We start from the raw sequence: 21,489 nt of genomic DNA, 5'->3' as shown, positions 1-21,489 counted from the left end.
AGAAAATATCAGTTTAGAGGAAGGTAATCCGCAACCCCTAAAGCACTAGAATACCTTCAAGAAGAGGGGTAATCCGCTCTCAAACAAGAAGGATTCAGCTCTGATATTAAGATAAAGGTAGTCTCGACAAACTGTCACGGACACAAAATACAGACTTGAAATCTAACAAGAAGTTCAAGAAGAAGTGGCAGAACTAGATTAAACAGATGAGTACAAGAACAACACTAGAAAGGTGAGCTAGAACTCCAAGAGATGTGTTGTCGAGACTGAAGAACTCTTCAGCCTCGACTCCTATATATACTACTGGCCTATGGTTCTAAGGAAGCGCATCAAGAAGCTTCCCAAGAACTATGAAGCTTCTCGAGCAACTATCCAAGAGCTAGGAAGCTTCTCAAGTAACTTCCTAGAATCTACTAGAATATTCTAAGAATCTTCTAGAGCCTTCTAAAGGAATCTTTAAGAAATTTTTAAAGAATCTTTAGAGAATCTTTGAAGAATATTCTAAGAGAATATTCAAGGAATCTTCTTCAAGTTTCTAGAGACTTCTTTCTAGAAGGTTCTAGAAACTTGTCTCTAGAAAGGTCTAAGGACTATGTCCCTAACAATCCTCCATGGTAAATAAGAAAAATTGATATTATCTCTATGTAAATTCTTGATTTGAACCAAATATTTTTTGTGATTGTAATTAAATTTTAACTAATTTTAATTATAAGTGCTAATAATATATATATATATATATATATATATCAATTGAATAAAACAAAAAATGTATATCCATTGATAATTGAAAGATGATATTTAATCATAAATTATATTTAAAATCACACTTTGTTATTTTAATCAAATATACATGTGAAAAGTAATATATTATAAATATAATATTATATTAACAATTATCTTTTCACACATAGATTAGATATTTTAACCATTGATAAAATAATTTTTATTAATATTTTAAAATTATGCAATCTTACTTATCATAAGTACACAATCTTTTACCAGAATTTCATTGGATACATATGTAATAAACAGATCGGCCTTCAGAAGTAAATGAAACAATAAAAGACTCAAATAATTACTTCATAAATTAAATTTAAAAACAAACATAGTTGGTCGAAACTAGCCAAATATGACAGGATACTTTTATCACACATTCTACCTGTACATTTTATTATTTTGTTATGCAGTACCTATTGAATATAATAATGACTGAAAAGTAGTTCAATGACTCAAAATGAGCTATTATGACACACAGAATGGACTTCAATAATAATACGCATTAGGCTTTAAAAAATAAAAACATACTTAAACATACTTAAACAACAACAAATAAAACAAAACAAAACAAAATCCATTTAATTCTGCTGCAAAACAAATGTAAAAAGCAGAACATGCTACACTAACTGATAAGCAATAGTATTAAAATCAGGCAGATGTATAAATTCAATTACTACTTTTACACAATTTGGAAAATACTTGGAGAAACAAAACATATTCCACAAAAAATTTACTCACTTCATCATTACACGCATCCACACTGGTTGATTCTCTAGGATATTTAGTAAGGTAACATCTTTGAAGTGGTCATATTTTCAGGTTCACTACTGATGAGGAGACGTTTTGGAAAACAGGCAATTTACAACAAATATTTCTGATAATGCAAATGGAAAGCTGTGTGTACAGCCTCATAATCAATTAGAATTGCTAATAACATATCGAAAAGTAACACTGGAAGTAAGACCCCGATATACTACAGGAGTTCATGTAGGGCAATAAATAACCCACTAACAAGGACCAGTACTACAGCCTCAACCTACAAACTCCAAAAACCTGAGACCTTTCGACAACCACGTGTTGATCGAGAAGTTGTGAATAACTCCTTTCTATCAGCAGCCACTAAGTTTCTTAAGAGTAAAAGCAATTAAAATGGTGCTTACTTTCGTGGGAATTATTATACAGGCTTACGGTTGTTGATCGTGACGCGCCAGGAGTGAGCTCGACATGATATGCATCTCCACCGTTCCAAGACGAAAGAGTTGAATGTAGCTTTTCCTTCGAAGGTCCAAGACTATTCAACCTTTCAGTGTCGTCCAGATTCAGTCTCCTGTAACAGACTTGCTTTAAAATGTGGAACACGGCAGTGAACTATTTAGTTGATGTCGTACCGTGGATTTGATTGGTCGCGGTAACGAGCGAGCCCCTGGATTTACAAAGTTTGGATTTTAAAAATAAATAAATTGTGACAGCTTAAGGGTGTAAAATATGGGTCAGCCCGCAAAACCAAAGCATGAGAGATGCACATGATATTCCATGGTTTCGAAATTCTAGAACTTTTCTCTGACCTGTGTTAAAGCGTAGACACCATGAACCGTTGGTCCAACCGGACTTCCCCTGCGGAGGAATTTTGAGCCCTTGAGAGTGTAAAGCATGGGAATGCCTGTTGAAAGCTCAAGCTCGATGACCTCCTTTGAGGTAAGTTTGTCCAAGAACATGATGATGGCACGCAAAGAATTGCCATGGGCTGCGATCATTATGTTCTTCCCAGCCTTCAGCTCTGGAACCACCTGCTCCGACAGCATCCATCGCTGGGTCTAAGAATTCAATTCTAGAAGGACGGATAACCCGAGACCATCAAAGGGATAAGCTCATAGTAGACTTTTCAGTCTCATAGATTTACAATAAGACAGGGTTTGTGATTCTTACGTTCTCCACGAAATACTTGACAGCACGCTCAGCACACATCTCAAGGCTCTCTCCATGGGGAGGAGGTATGTCGTAACTACGACGCCACTCCTTGACTTTCTCATTGCCGAATTTTTCAGCAGTCTCTGCCTTGTTCAAGCCCTGCAATTCACCATACCTGTACACAGCAAACATAGCATGCACTATTCAATTTTCACTGCACTCTTTTTGAATCCTTGAAATCACTGCCCAACTCGTCAGAAACAGGCTTGAGGCAAAACCCTCTTAACTCAGAGCTTAACACCACGATCCACGGTTGAAAGGATTCAGAGGAAAAGCATCAGGCCACCTCATAAGAGGAGTGACGTGCTAATCCAAAATGCATATTGTAACAATTTTCGGTGCTTAGAAAATACTAGCAGTGCTTCAAAAACGAAAGTAACACTTCGATCTTCATCGTGAAGCTCTCTGGAGCCAACGCCCTGAAGGTTTAACGTTTGTCTCTGGAATTCACACACGACGCCCCAGCAAAACTGGGTAAGAGAGAAATGATCAGGAAAGTGTGACTACATGCGCTCATTGAGCTGCCACGCAGTGACCACGGGGATGACCTCGTCCGTGTCGCTGAAGATTCTGCTCCACGCCTCTGCCCTCTCACTTTCGTTGTGAAGGATGACTGGCACCTGAAGGACAAGAGCCCAGGCCATTTCATTAAGCCACTTCCATAACAAATGCACGACTGTGCGGTCACCTTGTGGTGGATTCAAATAAAGCATGATAACATCGAAATATTGGGAAGAAAGAGGCGCTCACTTTCTGACGATGGTGTTGAGTCATAGCAAGCATTGCAGTCATCTGTGCCCGAATAAGCGCCGAGGTGAAGATCATATCTACGGGGAGCTCGCTAATACACTTGCCCGCTTCGATCGCTTCATCCACACCCTTTTGAGACAAAGGAACGTCCACACATCCAGTAAAAAGATTCTTCGAGTTCCATAGCGACTCTCCATGACGGATCAAAATCAACGCTGACTCCCCTGCAACCAACGCAAACAGACTCGCCCGTGAGTACCACGCCAAAACCAGAACTAGAAGCCCCGTAATATTCTACCAGACAACAAATAACACAGGTTTCTAACGACCAGACCGCACTCCAATCTGCTGGTTGGTTTTCCCACCGGGTGAATATCTATACTAAGCGGAGATTGCGAGGGAGGGGCGATGAAAAATACTGGTAGAGGTAGAGGAGCCATTGCCGTTGGCAACGATAGTTTCGGCAGATTGTTGCAAAGTACACGAGACGATTGCTCGGCGCCCACGTGAGACCCCTGACGATAACGGGATGCGAACTCCGTTCAAGGTTGGCGTCGCCTTCAGAGTACTCACAGCCTTGAGAACTGCGCAGCGGCTTGTCCACTGCGTCGAATGGAGCTGGTTCGTAGGGCGCAATGCCACAGAAGCAGAAGAAGCAGAGCAGAAAGCAGACGCAGCTGCCATAGCTGCGACAGGAACGAAGTGGACAACGTCGAGGCAGCTCTAGAGAATGAGGGGCTGGAATGGGGACGGAGAGACGACGAGGCCGAGGTGGGAGGAAGCAAAACACGCGAGCGAAGGCGAAATGTCACTTATTATTAGTCTGGGAGGAGGACCAGAGAGCACCCCAACATTGAACAGACTCGTCAGCCTTTGCCTCCAACTTTTTACCCTTTTCAGCGAATATGAGAAGGTTCCACTTCGCTACAGATGTTTTCTCGTGGCTTTTAGGGGACCATCTCAACCTAGATTAGTTCCATTCATGCACTTTTGCTCTCTGTTTCCCACCACCATTTTGTACGCTACCGCCGCACCGGCGTGGCCGAAGAAGGATGTTATCAAATTATTCAATCCCCCCTAGTTTTTCGTTTTCTCTATTTCCACAATTTCAGAAACTCGTTAACGCATGTTGTTGTCGCCTCACGTATTTCCTGCCATTGAGCCCATCCACCAACCAGTTCCCATGGACGTCAACCAACGGGTGACTAAGAAACAGCTTTTTTGCCGCGATTTGACTTGGACTTAACTCGACTCAGCGAGAGCAATCGCGACCGACGGGCGATGACACCCATGCGAGGGTCTACAAGGTGGGAGAAAAGTGAAACGGAGAATTGAGAGAAATGAACACGGGCATGGGGCTTGCATGGGTTTCCGGCAACTAGAGTCCGAGGACTTGGACTCCGTGGACTCCGGGTCGTGAATCCTGAGGCGTGATGAGTGGTCGTCAACAGCTGGAAGCCACGCGAGAAAGACAAAATTGCTGCAACCTCGGCGTCGTCGCGTTCATCGACCCCGTGGATCCCCACTTGGACGCCGCGGAAGGGGAAAATTCATGGGCCCCATAGCTTAGTCTCCTACACAACGAGCCATCTTTCACAAAACCCTAGCCATCCCATCGCCACGTCCATGAACCCCTTCTTTTAGGGTTTCGTCGCCCATCGGTCGTCCACCGACGAGGAAGCCATCGATCGTCGATCATCTCCGTCGTCGTCCGAGTCCGTCGTGGTTCTGTCAACGTGGTAAATATCGTCTCCCTAGATAACCAGTTTTGTGGATTTCTTTTAGAAGTATCAATTGCTTCAGAATATAGATAAATTTAATTTATTTAGAGAATTGTGAATTGATCCATCCTTTTGCTAAATTAACCCATCCAAACAAGAATCAAGAATGAGGGGTTCAACACCCTCTTGCAAATCAAGAAAAGTTATGAAATTGGAGCCCATGAAGCCCTTCCATTACAGCAAATACCCAAAGCACGCTCACAAAACAATGAAATTGGGCACACATTCCCTTGATTTAGTAAAATAGTAGGCCAAATTAACTAACTCTTTGATTACTTAATTCATTTTTAAATATCATTTCTATGTGAGTCTCTGGTTACTATTATTTATCTTTTTATGTTGTTGTGGTTGTTGTTGTAGAAAGTAATAATTTTTTTTATGCTAGAAAAACCATTTTTAAAATGATTAATGTTATTTGTAGAATTGTAATTTTGAATTATCAAGTAAAGATTTATGATCTTATATCTGCAACTTTTTATTTATTTATCTTGCTATTATAACAATAGTTACATTTTATTCATTTATATAAATTTTTATTTAAAGTGTCATTTTGTATAAGTTTTTAGAAAAAAATTATTTACTAATTTTTTAATATCATAGTTTATAATTTTGATATTTTTGATTGATTTTGTTTTGAATAAGATATAAAACAAATCTCTTGATTAAGTTTAAGGCATTGCTCTTAATATTTATTTAAATGATAAATTATATACCTAAGACTAAATTAAGATTGGTTTTTTTAAAATCTATCAACAAAAAAGTATATATTTTTTTTAAAACTTTTTGTGAAAAAATTATATTTTTTTTAACAAATGACACTAACATAATATTTTTTTAAATAGTAAATGGATTAATTTTAAAATTTTAAAATTAATAAGTTGGTGGATTGTTAATTATTAAAAAAATATGAATTTTTTTTCATTAATTGGAATTAATGATAAAACTTGCTCAAATTTTGTGATAGAAGATTTTTTTTTTATTTAACTTGTACCTATTACTTTACATATTTGAATCTTTATTTAAAATTTCAACTAATATTTTTTTAGAAAATTAAAAATTTATAATCTACCAAATTAAATCAGATTTATATCTTTTGGAATTTATATATGTAAATATTATTCTTTGAACTAGTTTCAAAGTACTCTTATTAATATAAAATTATGCACAAATGAAAAGGTATCTTTTCATTATTATAAAATACTTCTTGATGATTTTAATTTAAGTAGTTTTTAATATCTTAGAACAATTACAAATACTATTAATATGTGTTGTAACATTTTTTTTTAAATGTAACTTAATATATAATTATAAAAATAATCAAATTAAAAAGTTCTAAAAGCATATTATTTAGAATAGTTGATTTTATGAATTAAATATGAAACAAATTAGATAAAGAAATAGATTATCTTTAAGATAGAATTAGAAAATCTTTTATTACTAAATACTTGTTCTATTACCATTAACTTTAATAAGATTTTTTTTATTAAATTGGTATTGATCTATATCTCTTATATAAACAATTTATGTAGAGACAAATATATGTATGATAAACTAGAAGAGACAAAAACTATGTCTAATTGGTTGCATCTTTCATTTTTTTCATTAAAAGTAAAGAAATTTTTTATAAATGTATAGGACCTTAACAACACATTTGATTCATTGCACTTAAGATCATTCAATGTTATTACAGAGTTTGTATTGTTTTCATTAAAAAATAATCTCTACAATTGAAGTCATTTGATATTGTTGAGATCATTTGATGTGGATGTTGATTATTGCCTTCATTTTAAAAAAAAATGTCTAAGAGTTCAACATCACACTTGGTGTTAATAGTCTAGAGAAATGACTAACTTGATCATTGTTGTAGCATTTTTGTGTTGCATTGGTAGATAAATATTCCTTCTTATGAAAATTCCTGCATATTAATTACTTACAAAAGTTATTTCTTTGGCACTAAGTCAATTTTTGGTTTTTGCAATTTAAATGTCCATGCCACTTAACTCTACATATAGCAATATGTTAATTGTCACTTTAAACTATAACTTACAAACTGATCATTGTCTTCTGATATTTTCATTTATATTTATAGTTTTTACGCAAAGTTTTTGAAGTTGGCTAGATATCAAACTTTGAAGGATTTTAGAACTTATCCAATTTTTGTTGTTTTATGTGACTATGTGTGTATAATGACTTTGTTTTAGGTTTGGTAGTTCTTGAATTCAATCCTATAATCCAAGCTTTTATGCTATCAACTATATATAATTCATGTAGGGTAGAAACCACCTTGGCAAGCTTGGATGTATATAAGATTGGATCTTCTTTAGCCTTTGCAACTATTATCTTAGCATCTAATGTATTTAGTAAACAACATCCTAGATTTCATGCCATTTTTATTCTTAGTGTATACAATTCATAAATATGAATATTATCATTTCTATATGTTAAAAACAATTTGTATGCTTGAAAATCCTTCTGATTGCACTTATTAGTTGCAATTGTTAGTGTTGATAGGTTGAAGAGTTCTTCTACTTACATAATCTACATACATCCTAATTCTTAGTTTTTAAATTCAAAAGATTTTAATTAATAGTTCTTAAGTTCATTTTGTCTTAATATAGTCTAAAATACACTTCATTTTTTGGATCTTTTTTGTGATAATGATACGAGTTTAGTTAGTTTATTATATAAAATAACTTATGTAAGGAAAAATTAATGAAATAAATAAGAGGAGAAAAAACCATCTTTGATTGGCTACATTCTTTATTATTTTTATCAAAAGTGAAGCAAAATTAGAGTTCTTAGGGTCTTAGTAGAATGTAAAATGAATGAAATTTTAAGTGGAGAATGAGTTGCAAGTAGAAAACTATTAGTTGCTTTATGCAATTGTATTGATGCATTTAAAGATTATATTCGACCATGTGTATAATTCTTTCAAATTCATCTTTGTATACAAATTACAAATGAACTCAAGAAATGTTAATCTTTAGACTAAACACAATATTAATCAAGTTGTTATGAATGAAGTCAATTCCACATTATCTATTGCTATTTAATTTTTAATTTTTTTAATATATATCTTAATAATACAACTAAATCAAGAGTGTATACAATTTTTTGAGCTTTGTAGAAATTTATCACTACTAAACTTGTATTGATATTCTTGCAAATGTGGTTTTTGGAAAGAGCTGCTTCTTTTGGATAGACATGATGTAGATTATGAATGAGATCAAAAAATACTAATCAAGTTGTTATGAATGAGATCAAGAAATATTAATCAAGTTGTTATCAATGAAATTAATTCTGTATTATTTGTTGCCATTTAATTGAAAGATAGAAATAAATTTAAGCTAAGAAATAAGCTAGATGTTTATAGAAAGAAGAAGGTGTTTTTTTGTCATTTGAGGTGGTAGTGAGGCTAGATTTGTTTTTTATTTTTAAAATGACAATTTGAATTTTTTTTACATGGCTTATGTTGAAAGAATATATAAGTAATAGTTGAAAGAGGTGAAAAAGTGGGTGCATGAATTGAGAAAATGGTTGGATATAAATTTATATTAAAGTCAATATAATGTCAACAAATGTCTCAATATGTGTTGATTTGATGATGCAAATGATTGCATCAATAGGTTTTTGTAATAATGATTTTTATTTTATTTTTAGAAAGCATTGTGTCTAATCCTATGTTGTACAAGTTTCTCCTATGTCTATAATATATTTTTCAACTATTTCCAAATATACTTCAAGAAATTTGTTTGTTATTTTGGTTTTTTTGGTTTTTTTTTTCCAAAAACTGAAATTCACTCTATGTCTACTCACACAATCTAATCATCTGAATACATGAAAAAAAATCACTATTTTACTTGATACCTGTGCGATTTATTTTTAATAATGAATATCTTTAAAAGTTTATTATCAATTGCTGAAAATGGCACTATTTTTGAGCTTCATATCATTAGCAAAGTTTCCAGCTAATGCTTATTTTTACTAAAAAAAATAGACCTAATTGTGCTAATATTATATACTTCAATGCATTTGACAAAATTAAGAGACCATTGTGCTACTACCATGCAATAGACTCTATGAGTACAAAGATGAGATCTTATTGTGCAATTCTTGAAGAAACAAACTTTTGCTTTGTGATATGTTGAATGTCTACTAACAATCTCATGTAAAGAAATGAATGCAAGCTTTGTGGCACAAAATTTTGGATTTGGAATTTATTTATAAATAGAAAGAGGACAAGTGGTGTATAAGTATGGTAGCTCTTCTAACTTTGCCATGATGCTATTTCGTAATGCACAACATGCTAGCATGTAATCAATCCTTTTTAAAAACTTTAACTAATTTTGTTCTTACTTTTTACACATCACAACAAGTTGCAATGCATTTTGATAAGTACCTGAGTGATGAAGCAACAAAAGACATTGTAAAATTTGAAAATAAGACTCGCTTTGAACTTTGAGCAAAAGTAGCTTTTGTGTCTTTGTCACAGAGCAAAAAACCACCACCAAACCAAATGCACAAGAAGAAAATGACTAATATTATTCAACTTGTTAGAGAGCCTCCTTTTAAATTCAATTTTAAATCTTTGGAAGAGAATCAAAAAAACTTAAGAAAAAATATCTTTATTTAACTTGATTTTAATTTTGACAATAGTGAATAACCTTCAATTACTTAAAAATCTTAAATATAATGAGGTTTACAAGGTCCATGCATCTTTTGTTTAGATGAGGTGCCTTAGATAGGATGGACTAAGAAATAAAGTAGTGGAAGATGGTATGGTTGTTTTAGACATTACGCTACAAAAGAAAACCTTCAAGACATTGCTAAAGAACCATGGTGGGAGAAGATAAAGTAATGATGGATTCATACATTGTAGGCAATATATAGGTATACATTATAAGATTCACAATACACTCTAATTTTATCTATGAAATTATACAAAAAGAAGGAAAGACAAATAAAAGGTTAAAGTAAGGTGTAGAATAGATATTAATTTGTTTTTGAAAGATATTGGTAAAATATATTAATAGTTCATATAATAGGAAATTCAGGAGGACAAATGAGTGATTTAGTTCTTAAAAGCGGTTAATTATAAAATTACGATTAGAATTTGGAGATTCACAGGAAAATATATAGGAGTTGTAGAAATTAATTAAGGTACCAGACTGTGATAGTTGTGAGTCGAGGTAAGCTTGGTGCTACCTCTTTTCTTTTATTTGTTATTTTCTTTGAATAAGAGGATTGAGAGTTTCTGAATATTGTAAAGTGAATTATGGAATGAAAATGTGATTGATATTATTTTAGAAGAAGAAAGATTGAATGCTAAAATCTGATTATAGTTCAACAAAGAGAATGAGTCTGTGTTTGTATGAAACACCGTAATGTGAATGGCAGTTCTGTGTGAAGAATTCCAGTGATTGGAATGAGGGTAATTGTGTGCTGAAAGCTGTGAGGGCACAGTATTACAGTTGGAGATTATTAGGGTGAATATATTGGTAGAAATAGCAATTATTGGTATGATTGAATTGCTATAAGGAAGAGACCAATAAGGTGAAGGAAGAGATTATAGTTTCCTTGTGTGTTTAGATATTAGAAATAGAGACGATACATTCAGGAGATAATTGATTGTGTGACCCTAAAGTGAACGCTTAAGCAACTAGTCATTCTCTGTATTCGAATCCCCCTATACGGGTTTATTCCCATTAGATTAATTTGGAATAAGTAAAACGAGCAATCACATTTTGGCACTGCTATCGAGGAGTGATAATAGCTTTGAATATTAAGAATTAATTACCAAACAAGTGAGAAAATTGGCAATAGAAGACGATTTCAGTAGTGTTTGAAGCAAGATTATGGTTAATAAGAACAAGAGCATTGCATCGAGGAAAATAAATCAGTTGAAAGAAAGACATAGAAGAGCATAAGGAAGGAACTTGCTTAAAGAGGAGCAAGAACGTAATCTTAAAAAGAAGCATCGACAGAATTGGATTAAACCATGGTTACAAGCTTGTCGGTGCATTCAAACATATCAAGAACCAGATAGACTATTAATTTTGCAGTCGTATGAACCATTAGAAAAACTGCCAAGAATACTCGTGGGAAATTTTGTTAATGTTCTAGTGGAAATCTTGAAGCTATAAACTGAAAGAAAAGGAGGCGTAGAAGAATTTGGTACTCCATTAGATATTTTTCTAGTAAGGAGTATTGCTGAAATGAGTAATAGTGGCTCTTCAGATTGGCACAAATTGGTCGCGAAGAAAGATAACTATATTATATTTCAAAATCTGACGTTTTTACCTACAATTCAACCAATAAAACTATTTGTGGAAAATAACAGTAAATCAAGGAGCACTAAGAGCTCAAAAATTAGAATAAAGAAAAGCAGAGATTATTTTAAAATGGAGTTTAGCGAAACAAGAAATTCAATGGCGTCAGGAGGACCAGCCATTTTGATTGCAGTACAAATGGGTGCAGTAGGCAATCATACGACTAGTGTCGTGCCACTACCTACTTTTTGAGGATTTTTGGGTGTGGATCTCGATCAATATTTATCTCAATTTCTTATAACATGTATAGCTAATAATGGCAGAACTGAAGATATTTGGATGCGATGGCTGCCAACGACCTTAAAAGATACGACATTTGAATGGTACAACTGCCAACTAGTGGGTCAATTTCTGAATTGGAAAGCATTGAAGAATACATTTTTATCTCATTTTTGACTAATTGGTTTTGAGGACCGCCTTCGAGAGAGGTTAATGAACAGCAAAATGATCCTAGGGGAGGCGGAGGAATCGTACTATGGCCGAGTGGCTGATATACTTAGTAAGTGGCCGAATCACCAAATATCAGAAGTATTTATCTTATCCATATTAATCAATGGTTTGCACAGACCAGAGCTAAAAATATTTGTAAAAGAAGCTCAAACCATTACGGTGGCTGCGTCCCTTAATAGAGCCAAGGTTTGAAAGGAATGTCATTATGATTAGTTTTTAACCTTGGGAGCAACAATGATTCTAGTTCAAGGTAGATATCAGAATTCAACTTGGAACAAATGAGTGGGTAGTTATCCACGGATGTTAGAAATAGGGGCCAATGTCAATACCAATATTTAGGGGCCAGTTAATGTCACTCCATTGCAAGCTATACCATTGAACATGACAACAACGTATGCTCCATATTTTCCATATCAACAAGCGTTAACTACGGCAGAGATACTAATAATGCCAGCCCTAAAAGATTCTAATGAAATCTTGTTATTGAATTTGATGAAGAAAATAGAGGAAATGGCCATGAATATGGCCAAAGATAAGGAGAAGAGGCAAAAGCCTACCAATACTAGGACCAATGTCTAGTACAGCAATTGTAAGGGGCAAGTTCATTTAGTAACAGAATATCTTTCACCACCCCAAATGACTGTACAATGTACCTTTTGCAGGGGCAAGCATATTACCACCAACTGTTGGAATTTACGGAAGCAACAACAACTCAGTAACCAGATAATGACTCAACCAACTTCGTCAGATGTCAATCAAATACAAACGAATAATAGGTTTGGCTGAAATGGAAATCGAGCGAATAAACAAAACAGGAACTATTCCAATTTCTTAAACTCTGAATTTCACCAAGAAGGTGTATCCAATACTCACGGATTGGTGATAAATTAACCAGGATACCATCAATATCTACCCATAAGAAAGCCAATGCTAGAGTCTACAGTAACAATGGGTCAATCATGATCCTTTATTCATCCGACATGGAACAGACCTAGCCGTTATATACCAATAGAGACACCTATTATCCCTAAAGGAGTTGGCAAGAGACCACTTCGTTACTATCGTTGCAGAAAAATCAAACATTATGTAAGTGAATGTCCTAATCTAAGGGCCAGTGATGACTATGCTCCAATATGTAGAAATTATAAGCAGTCTGGTCACACTTATCAGTAGTGCAATGCGCCCTTTAATTATAATAATCGGGACTAGCAAATACAAACAAGCCAATCGGTGGAGGACAAAGGCCTTATTCAACGAGACTCACCAGTACATCATGTCAAGGTGGTGAACATAGTGCTTATTAGAGGCCAACAAAAAGATAAGAATCTAATTCAAGACCTAGATGAATCAATCACAGGAGAGCAAGTAGCGCCATCCTTGGGGCTAAATGAACCAATATCAGTATTTGAACGTATTCCAATATTGAGACCTCAACAGACTGAGGAACCCAATTCGGTTCCACATGCCAATTTGCTAGGACCATCAAGAACGATTCCAACTGACCAAGTACCAATACATGTACAGCCCAATAAAAGATCTTACGCATTAAAGGAACCTTTAGTGGTAAAAAAGTTGGCAAAGCTACAAGTAGCAATCTCAATTGCCAAGAAGGAATTGCTACCGAATGGAGTAAAATCGAAACCAATGAAATACAAAAGAGCATTAGAAATTACTCTCAATATGGAACCCTATGACATTCTGAAGGATTTGGATGTTATTCAGCCTTCAATTACAATAAAGCAACTTTTGGCTGTAGCATCGGAATGTCGATTTACATTGAATTCAGTGTTAATACGACAAAGATCCTACACTAAAGAAATTTATGAAGTTAGCTTAAACCCAAATCTGGGAGCACCAACAATCGATGTATCAATCGATGGCGTTTTAATTCCAAGGGTACAAGTCAATGGTGGTTCCAAAGTGAATTTAATGAATGTGGATACAATGGAGGACTTGGATCTAAAGCAATTGCTACTTATGACATTGGTCTTGTGAATGGCAAATCATAGTCGGGTAAAGCCAATAGAAATCTTACGAAATATTGCCACTGCAATTATGGGATTGACATACAAAATTGATTATATTGTATTTCGATTACAGAGTTCTATGTTATCGTATTCCATTTTATTGGGCAGACCTTGGCTTTATCAAGCCAAAGCTAAGAACGATTGGAGCCGAGGTACATTGACAATTGAAAAAGGCCGGGACTAGATTGTTCTACAGATGTATCCGGTACAATATCATGGAGAATCTCAATTGCCAAAATCAGAATTTACATCGGACAACAAGATTCAATCGATTGAAGAAGATGCTGATGATATAGATTCACTGCAATTTGGGATAGGACAAAACACTTCAACAGCAAAGGCAGGAGTCTATCAATGTAGAGGTCCGAACGAATATTTATTGCATTAGGAGGATGCAACTAACTCGGATCATGCTATTGCCAAATGGATGAACAATCCCGTAGTCAATAGAGTCAACACATTGGAACTAGATTTGGGTGGTTCCCATATGTTGGAAAATACAAAATATTCTGATCAGGAGAAGACAATTAAATTAGAGGTTGTTGAAGACCTTGTGTGTCAATCTATTAACTTGGGCACCAACGAAATACCACGGCTAATTAAAATATATGCTGGTATTATCAGTACAAAATTGGATGCTTGGAAACAGTTTTTTGTCTATCACAAATCTACCTTTGCGTGGTCGTATGCGGATTTGAAAGGGATTCCAGTTGACGTGTGTGAGCACTAGATTATTTTGGAGGAGGGTGTTACGTCAGTTCGTCAAAGACAACACCGACTTAATCCAAAATATTTTCTTTTAGTGAAAGAAGAATTAGATAAACTTCTCGACGTGGATTTTATTTATCATGTTCTGCATAGTGCATGGATGTCACCAATCGTGATGGTACCAAAAAAGAATGGGAAAATCCAAATTTGTCAGGATTTTTGGAAACTTAATGCAGCCACCAAGAAATATTACTTCCTATTATCTTTTACGGATAATATGGGTAACATGTTGTCATTATCACTAAGTAGTAAAAGGATAGGAGTAGGGCACTAGTTAAAGTCATTCTGTGGTGTTGTTTTGAATTGGTTGGAGTACCATTTTCTTATATTTCTTGTATTTTTGAAAGTAGTAGTTTTAGTTAAGAGCTAACAGTGAGGAGCCGGTCATAAGTGTCGATTGAAGATATTCCAAAATAGATGAGTCAGAAGCAACAACAATTAGAACTTCGAGATGTCCAGATCTTGAAACTGGATGCTCAAGTCTGTATATTGGGTGAGTACAATAAAGATCTATCAAACTAGTTGAAGAAGGAGTGGATGGACTAGAGGAAGAAGAAAAAGATGTGTAATTGGAACCAGATTTGGTTGAACCTACATTCGATAATGCTGCAAATGATTAATTAGGTGGACCAGAGGAACTAGTAACTTTGTAGAGATTTGTTAGATAGTTTTTAGATAGGTATCAATTGAGTGTTTGCAAGGACACTGCATAGATAGGAGTGGGGCTATGTAGAATAGATATTAATTTGTTTTTGAAAGATATTGGTAAAATATATTAATAGTCCATATAATAAGAAATTCAGGAGGACAAATGAGTGATTTAGTTCTTAAAAGCGGTTAATTACAGAATTACGATTAGAATCTGGAGATTCACAAGAAAGTATATAGGAGTTGTAGAAGTTAATTAAGGTACCAGACTGTGATAGTTGTGAGTCAAGGTAAGCTTGGTGCTACTTCTTTTCTTTTATTTGTTATTTTCTTTAAATAAGAGGATTGAGAGTTTTTGAATATTGTAAAGTGAATTATGGAATGAAAATGTGATTGGTATTATTTGAGAAGAAGAAAGATTGAATGCTGAAATCTGATTATAATTCAACAAAGAGAATGAGTTTGTGTTTGTATGAAACACCGTAATGTGAATGGCAGTTTTGTGTGAAGAATTCCAGTGATTGGAATGAGGGTAATTGTGTGCTGAAAGCTATGAGGGTGCAGTATTATAGTTGGAGATTATGAGGGTGAATATATTGGTGGAAACAACAATTATTGGTATGATTGAATTGCTATAAGGAAGAGACCGATAAGATGAAGGAGGAGATTATAGTTTCCTTGTGTGTTTAGATATTAGAAATAGAGACGATACATTCAGGAGGTAATTGATTGCGTGACCCTAACGTGAACACTTAAGCAACTAGTCATTCCCCGTGTTCGAATCCCCCTATACGGGTTTATTTCCATTAGATTAATTTGGAATAAATAAAATGAGCATTCACATAAGGCAAAAGTAGTGGGATTGCTATGTAGTCTTCTTTCAAACACCATTATATAATTTAATTGTCTCAATATATTGTGTGTTTAATTACTTTTTTGTCTTCTAATGTTGGTATAATTTTTCAAAGCTAATAATTTTCTTTTATCCTCTCATGTTAATATTGCTCTTATTAACATTTTCTTCTATTAAACAATAATGTGTTGTAAAAAAACTAACATATTGTGTTAAAACTAGCATAAAAACGTTGCAAACAATACTAATTTTTATTAGTTTAATATTTCATTAGACTTAAACTATAATAAATACTTTGTTTTGATCAAAATCTTAAACTCTTACTTTTAAAAAATTGACAATAAATGGATGTAAATATTTATAACTCTTTTTTAGTAGAAAAATAAGAAATTAATACAACATCAAAAAATAATAACAATAATATTAAGATTACTTTTACAAAGTCAATTTAATTTTTTAAAATAGTTAATATAAACCAATATTTAAATTATATGTAATAGTAGAAAATATTTCAATTAAAAATTTATCTTAATTCATATTAAAATATCTTTATTAAGAAGTTTTTGCAACATCATTCAAAATTCATATATATATATATATATATATATATATGTGTGTGTTGAAAAAAACCGAAAAGAAAAAAATCAAAAAAAAGAATTCTAAATAAATTATATTTAGAAAAATATACATTAAAAAATAACTATTATACTAAACTAAAAAACTAAAATCTATATTTTACATTCATTATAATTTTATTTATTTAGTTTTCAATAACAAAGTATATAACATTATAATTACAAGACTTATTTCTTTATAATAAAAGCATTGCAATCACTATTTTATTTAATATTCAAATAATAATTTAAATATACTATATATCTTAGTATTGGTTCAAATATAATCTAAAATACTATATATTCATGTTTGTTCACAAGAAATATCTTTTTAAACTAACACTTAATTAATCTTTTGATTACTTTCTAAAAACATCTTAATTATAAATTAATTTTTTTTAAAATATAATTAAAACTTATATAATATACTTTAAATAGAAAAAATAAATATTAATAAAATAAAATATTCAAAAATAAGATAAAAATAACTACCTATTTAATTAGTAATACAAAGAATTAAATAAATTTATTAATATTATTATTCATTGACACATTTAAAATAATAAAAAATATGAATAAAAAATCTTTATAATATATAAAATCTAAAAAAAAATTAAAAATTATATAAAACTTCATCTTAATATTTTATAACATATAAAACTTATATGTGAAAAAATTATGAAGAAAAATAAAATAATAAAAGATTTTAGAAATCTTATTAGTCTATAGAGTGTTGTCAAGGATAAAAACTTGATAAAAATAAACAAACAAGTGAGACTTTTTTCAAAGAAAGATGACAAAATAGAAATAACTCAATATGTATATTAAGAAAGAAACTGGAATGGCTATTGCAAAAAGATAAGAAAATTAGATACCCTTGAAAATAGTCTAGAAGCAAGAAAGGAATTGACAAGAGTGAAGAGGCTTTACTATTACCTCTATGTATACTATCTACTTAGGAGCTATGTGGCGATGTTCTATAAGACCTCTAATATGTGTTGACTTTGTAGGACATATGCCTTGACTTACAAGGCAAGTTTTTTTACCTGAGGGCCACATAGTTAACTTGGTCTTCAAACTAAAAATATGTGTGGCACATGGCCAACTTGTTGACTCCGTTTCAAACCAAAAAGTTAATTAAAGACACCTAAAAGGTCAAAGCAGCTTCTATAAAGCTTCTAGAAAGCTTCCATAGAAAAAATATTAAAGAATTAATTTACTTTTACTTACTTTTACTTACTTTTATTAATTTATAAATGTCAAAAATGGCTTACAAACATATGGCCGTGACATTATCCCTCCTTTGATACACTAGTTCCATGACGAGCACTAATCAAATGTCAAAGAAGTTTAAGAAGTAACAAATTCTATTTGCCACATACTTTGATCATTGTTTTCTTTGAAGATGATTGATAGGGCCACTCAACTATCAATAGTGTCTCATACCATGGCAAGAAGACCACCCAATTATTTGATCATTGTTGAGGCCTTTATAACTTCTTTCAAATAAAATATTTAGAACACCATCAAGAGTTGTTCCTACATCAAGTAAAATCTCCAAACATTGAGAGTCCCTTCTAAAGTCATGATACCAAACGCATTATATCTCGCCATCTATTAGAAGAAGCATATGTCATTCTTGAAGATCTTCATTTCAATTGCATCATCTTAAAGGTTGTGACAATCGTAAAGTCTCATTTGGCAGGTCAGGAAACAAAGGCTCTTCAATCGAACCCGTTGGTTATTAATTCTCCATTCTCTTAGCCTCACAACTACAAAAAAGCTACAAACAAAGATTGAAAGTAAAATGTTATCTTGCCTAGATATTGTTTCTTTTATAAGGAGGATTTTCATCTTGATTTTAATGGATGTCATCAATGAAAAGCCTCCACCACCTTTATTGCATTTGCAAGATTCTTTACTGACTCTCATGTGCATTCACTAATATCATATCTGTGCCGATCAACAAGATATTATAATTTATTTCATTGCCACCTTAAATCTAAGACTTCTTTCACTTCAAACTCTTCATTATTGTCCATTTCTTGTTAGGGACATAGTCCTTAGACCTTTCTAGAGACAAGTTTCTAGAACCTTCTAGAAAGAAGTCTCTAGAAACTTCAAGAAGATTCCTTGAATATTATCTTAGAATATTCTTCAAAGATTCTCTAAAGATTCTTTAAAAATTTCTTAAAGATTCCTTTAGAAGGCTCTAGAAGATTCTAGTAGATTCTAGGAAGTTACTTGAGAAGCTTTCTAGCTCTTGGGTAGTTGCTCGAGAAGCTTCATAGTTCTTGGGAAGCTTCTTGATGCGCTTCCATAGAACCATAGGCCAGTAGTATATATAGGAGTCGAGGGTGAAGAGTTCTTCAGTCTCGACAACGCATCTCTTGAAGCTCTAGCTCAATTCTCTTGGCGTTATTCTTGTACTCATCTGATAATCTAGTTCTTGACATTTCTTCTTGAACTTCTTGTTTAGATTTCTTGTTTGTATTTTTGGTCCGTGACAGTTTGTCGAGACTACCTTTATCCTAATATCAAAGCTTAGTTCTTCGAGGCAGAGAGTGGACTACCCCTTTCCTAGGAGATACTTGAGCGTTCTAAGAGTTGCGGATTACCCTCTCTTGGACTGATATTAATTCCTTCTTTTTGTTTAGCATAGCTAGTAGAAAAGACTGTTAACATCGATTTCAGAGCTTTGCCTTCTTGATAGAGTGCGGATTATCCCTCTTCTCGAAAGCATTGAGGCATTTTTAGAGGTTGCGGATTACCCTCCTCTAAAACTGAAATCGTTTAGTGTTTTTTTTTTTCCTTTTCTCCGAGTAGGTTTTAGTAACAGGTAGTGCTACAATTTTCTCCAAGAGACTTAGCAATTTCTTCTTCTTTCAAAATTTTAATCCATCTATTCTCTAAATATGGAAGTAGACCAGGTCATAGATAGTGCATCTCCACAAGTAGACAATAGAGTGGCAACTCTTGCAGATCTTCAAGCTCTTATGAATAGTGTACGAAAGGAGATTGCATTTCTTCGCAATCCAAGTAAAGAACCTCAAATTGATCTAGTGACCGAAGAAGCTAGACGCGAAATTCATAGCCTACAACAAGAGATTATTCGACTGAGAAAAGTAAGACATGTGTCACATACGACCCCTATAGATACTTCAAGGATTAGTACGAAAGAACCAAAAGCGAGTATGCCAGACAAGTTTGACGGAACAAGAGCCAACTTTCGAGGTTTTGTGCAACAAGTACGGCTTTACCTACGCCTATACCCTTCTCGTTATCCGAATGGATTTACCCAGGTTGCTTTCATAGGTACTCTTCTATCAGGAAATGCTCGCTCTTGGCTTGCTCCACTATTGGAGAAGGATTCTCCAATATTGTACGACCTAGAGGCTTTCATAGAGAGACTTACTGCTGCGTTTGGAGATAGCGATCGAGAAAGAGTGGCTGAAAGAAAGATACAAAATCTGCGACAAGGATCATGTTCTGCTGCAATCTATGCTGCAGAATTTCAACAGCTTACATGTGATCTTGATTGGAATGATAAGGCGTTCATGACACGATTTCGATATGGACTGAGAGATGATGTCAAGAACTTATTGATCACCATGCCTAAGGTGGATACTTTAGAAGAACTTATATCGCAATTATTTGTGACAACCGCCTCTTTGAATTACGACAAGAAAGACGATCAAGCTGGAGAAATGATAGAGCATTTGCTACATTTTCAAAAGGTCCAGAGAATCACTCCACAGATCCTGAACCCATGCAAATTGATGCGGTACGTTTCAAACCCCTCATAGCTGAGGAAAGGAAGCGACGGTTTGAACAAAACTTGTGTTTATATTGCGGAGAAGCGGGCCATAAAGCTGTAGATTGTCGGAAGAAACAGAAGCCTCAAACAACAAGACTCAGGAGTACAAGCATGCAAGAAAACAAGGACGCCCAGCCACAATAGGGACCGTGCGGCTGGACATCTCAACATCCAAAATTAATCAAGGTCCCTTTCTCTCAGCTCAACCTTCAGATTGTTTTATGGTACCTTTACATCTGGGTATTCAAGAACTACAAGTCGATGCTTTATTAGACTCGGGTGCATCCGCTTGCTTTATAGATGAAGAGTTTGCCAAGCTTCACAATATTTCTCTTGTAAAGAAACTTAAGCCTGTCCATGTAGAAGTCATAGATGGATGACCATTGTCTTCGGGCAATGTTATCCATGAAACTAAACCATTGAAGGTACGTCTTGAAAACCATGAGAGCAATATTGTGTTTAATGTTATCAAGACCCCTTCATGTCCTATCATTTTGGAACTATCTTGGCTTGATAGATATAATCCATTGATAGATTGGAAGTTGCGGAAAGTGACATTTCCAACAAACTCCTTGAAGGTGGAATCTGTCAAGACAATGTCTAGAAACAAATCCTTGTTTATAGGTGCAAGGGCTTTCATGAAGGAAGCCAAGCAAAATACACCTCTTGTCATCTTTGCAACTCCGACTCGAGAAGATGCAACTCCG

The 21,489-nt window shown here is 33.8% G+C and overlaps 1 protein-coding gene across 1 annotated transcript; it reads right to left on the bottom strand.

Annotated features, from left to right (window-relative positions):
* Positions 1-1,648: 1,648 nt before the first annotated feature.
* On the bottom strand, positions 1,649-4,274 carry LOC112282041 (uncharacterized). Its single transcript, XM_024519168.3, has 6 exons — positions 3,915-4,274; positions 3,496-3,719; positions 3,253-3,365; positions 2,704-2,860; positions 2,343-2,564; positions 1,649-2,200 (listed from the first exon to the last, which is right to left on the bottom strand). The coding sequence occupies exons 1-6, from the start codon at positions 4,177-4,179 to the stop codon at positions 2,150-2,152; spliced, it is 1,032 nt and encodes a 343-aa protein (XP_024374936.1). The 5' UTR covers positions 4,180-4,274; the 3' UTR covers positions 1,649-2,149.
* Positions 4,275-21,489: the final 17,215 nt, after the last annotated feature.

Source organism: Physcomitrium patens, chromosome 5 (assembly GCF_059467195.1).
Source record: "Physcomitrium patens ecotype Gransden chromosome 5, ASM5946719v1, whole genome shotgun sequence".
Classification (NCBI taxonomy): Eukaryota; Viridiplantae; Streptophyta; class Bryopsida; order Funariales; family Funariaceae; genus Physcomitrium; species Physcomitrium patens.
This window is presented reverse-complemented; position numbering and strand designations above follow the sequence as displayed.

What these genes read in the sequence shown, in the direction of transcription:
- LOC112282041 (XM_024519168.3), bottom strand. Translation starts at nt 4,179, where the DNA reads ATGGCAGCTGCGTCTGCTTTCTGCTCTGCTTCTTCTGCTTCTGTGGCA. An exon ending in TGGCTCCTCTACCTCTACCA is followed by an intron (nt 3,720 to 3,914) that starts GTATTTTTCATC and finishes CGTTGGTTGCAG; the next exon opens with GGGAGTCAGCGTTGATTTTG. An exon ending in TGGCAGCTCAATGAGCGCAT is followed by an intron (nt 2,861 to 3,252) that starts GTAGTCACACTT and finishes TGCTGTGTACAG; the next exon opens with GTATGGTGAATTGCAGGGCT.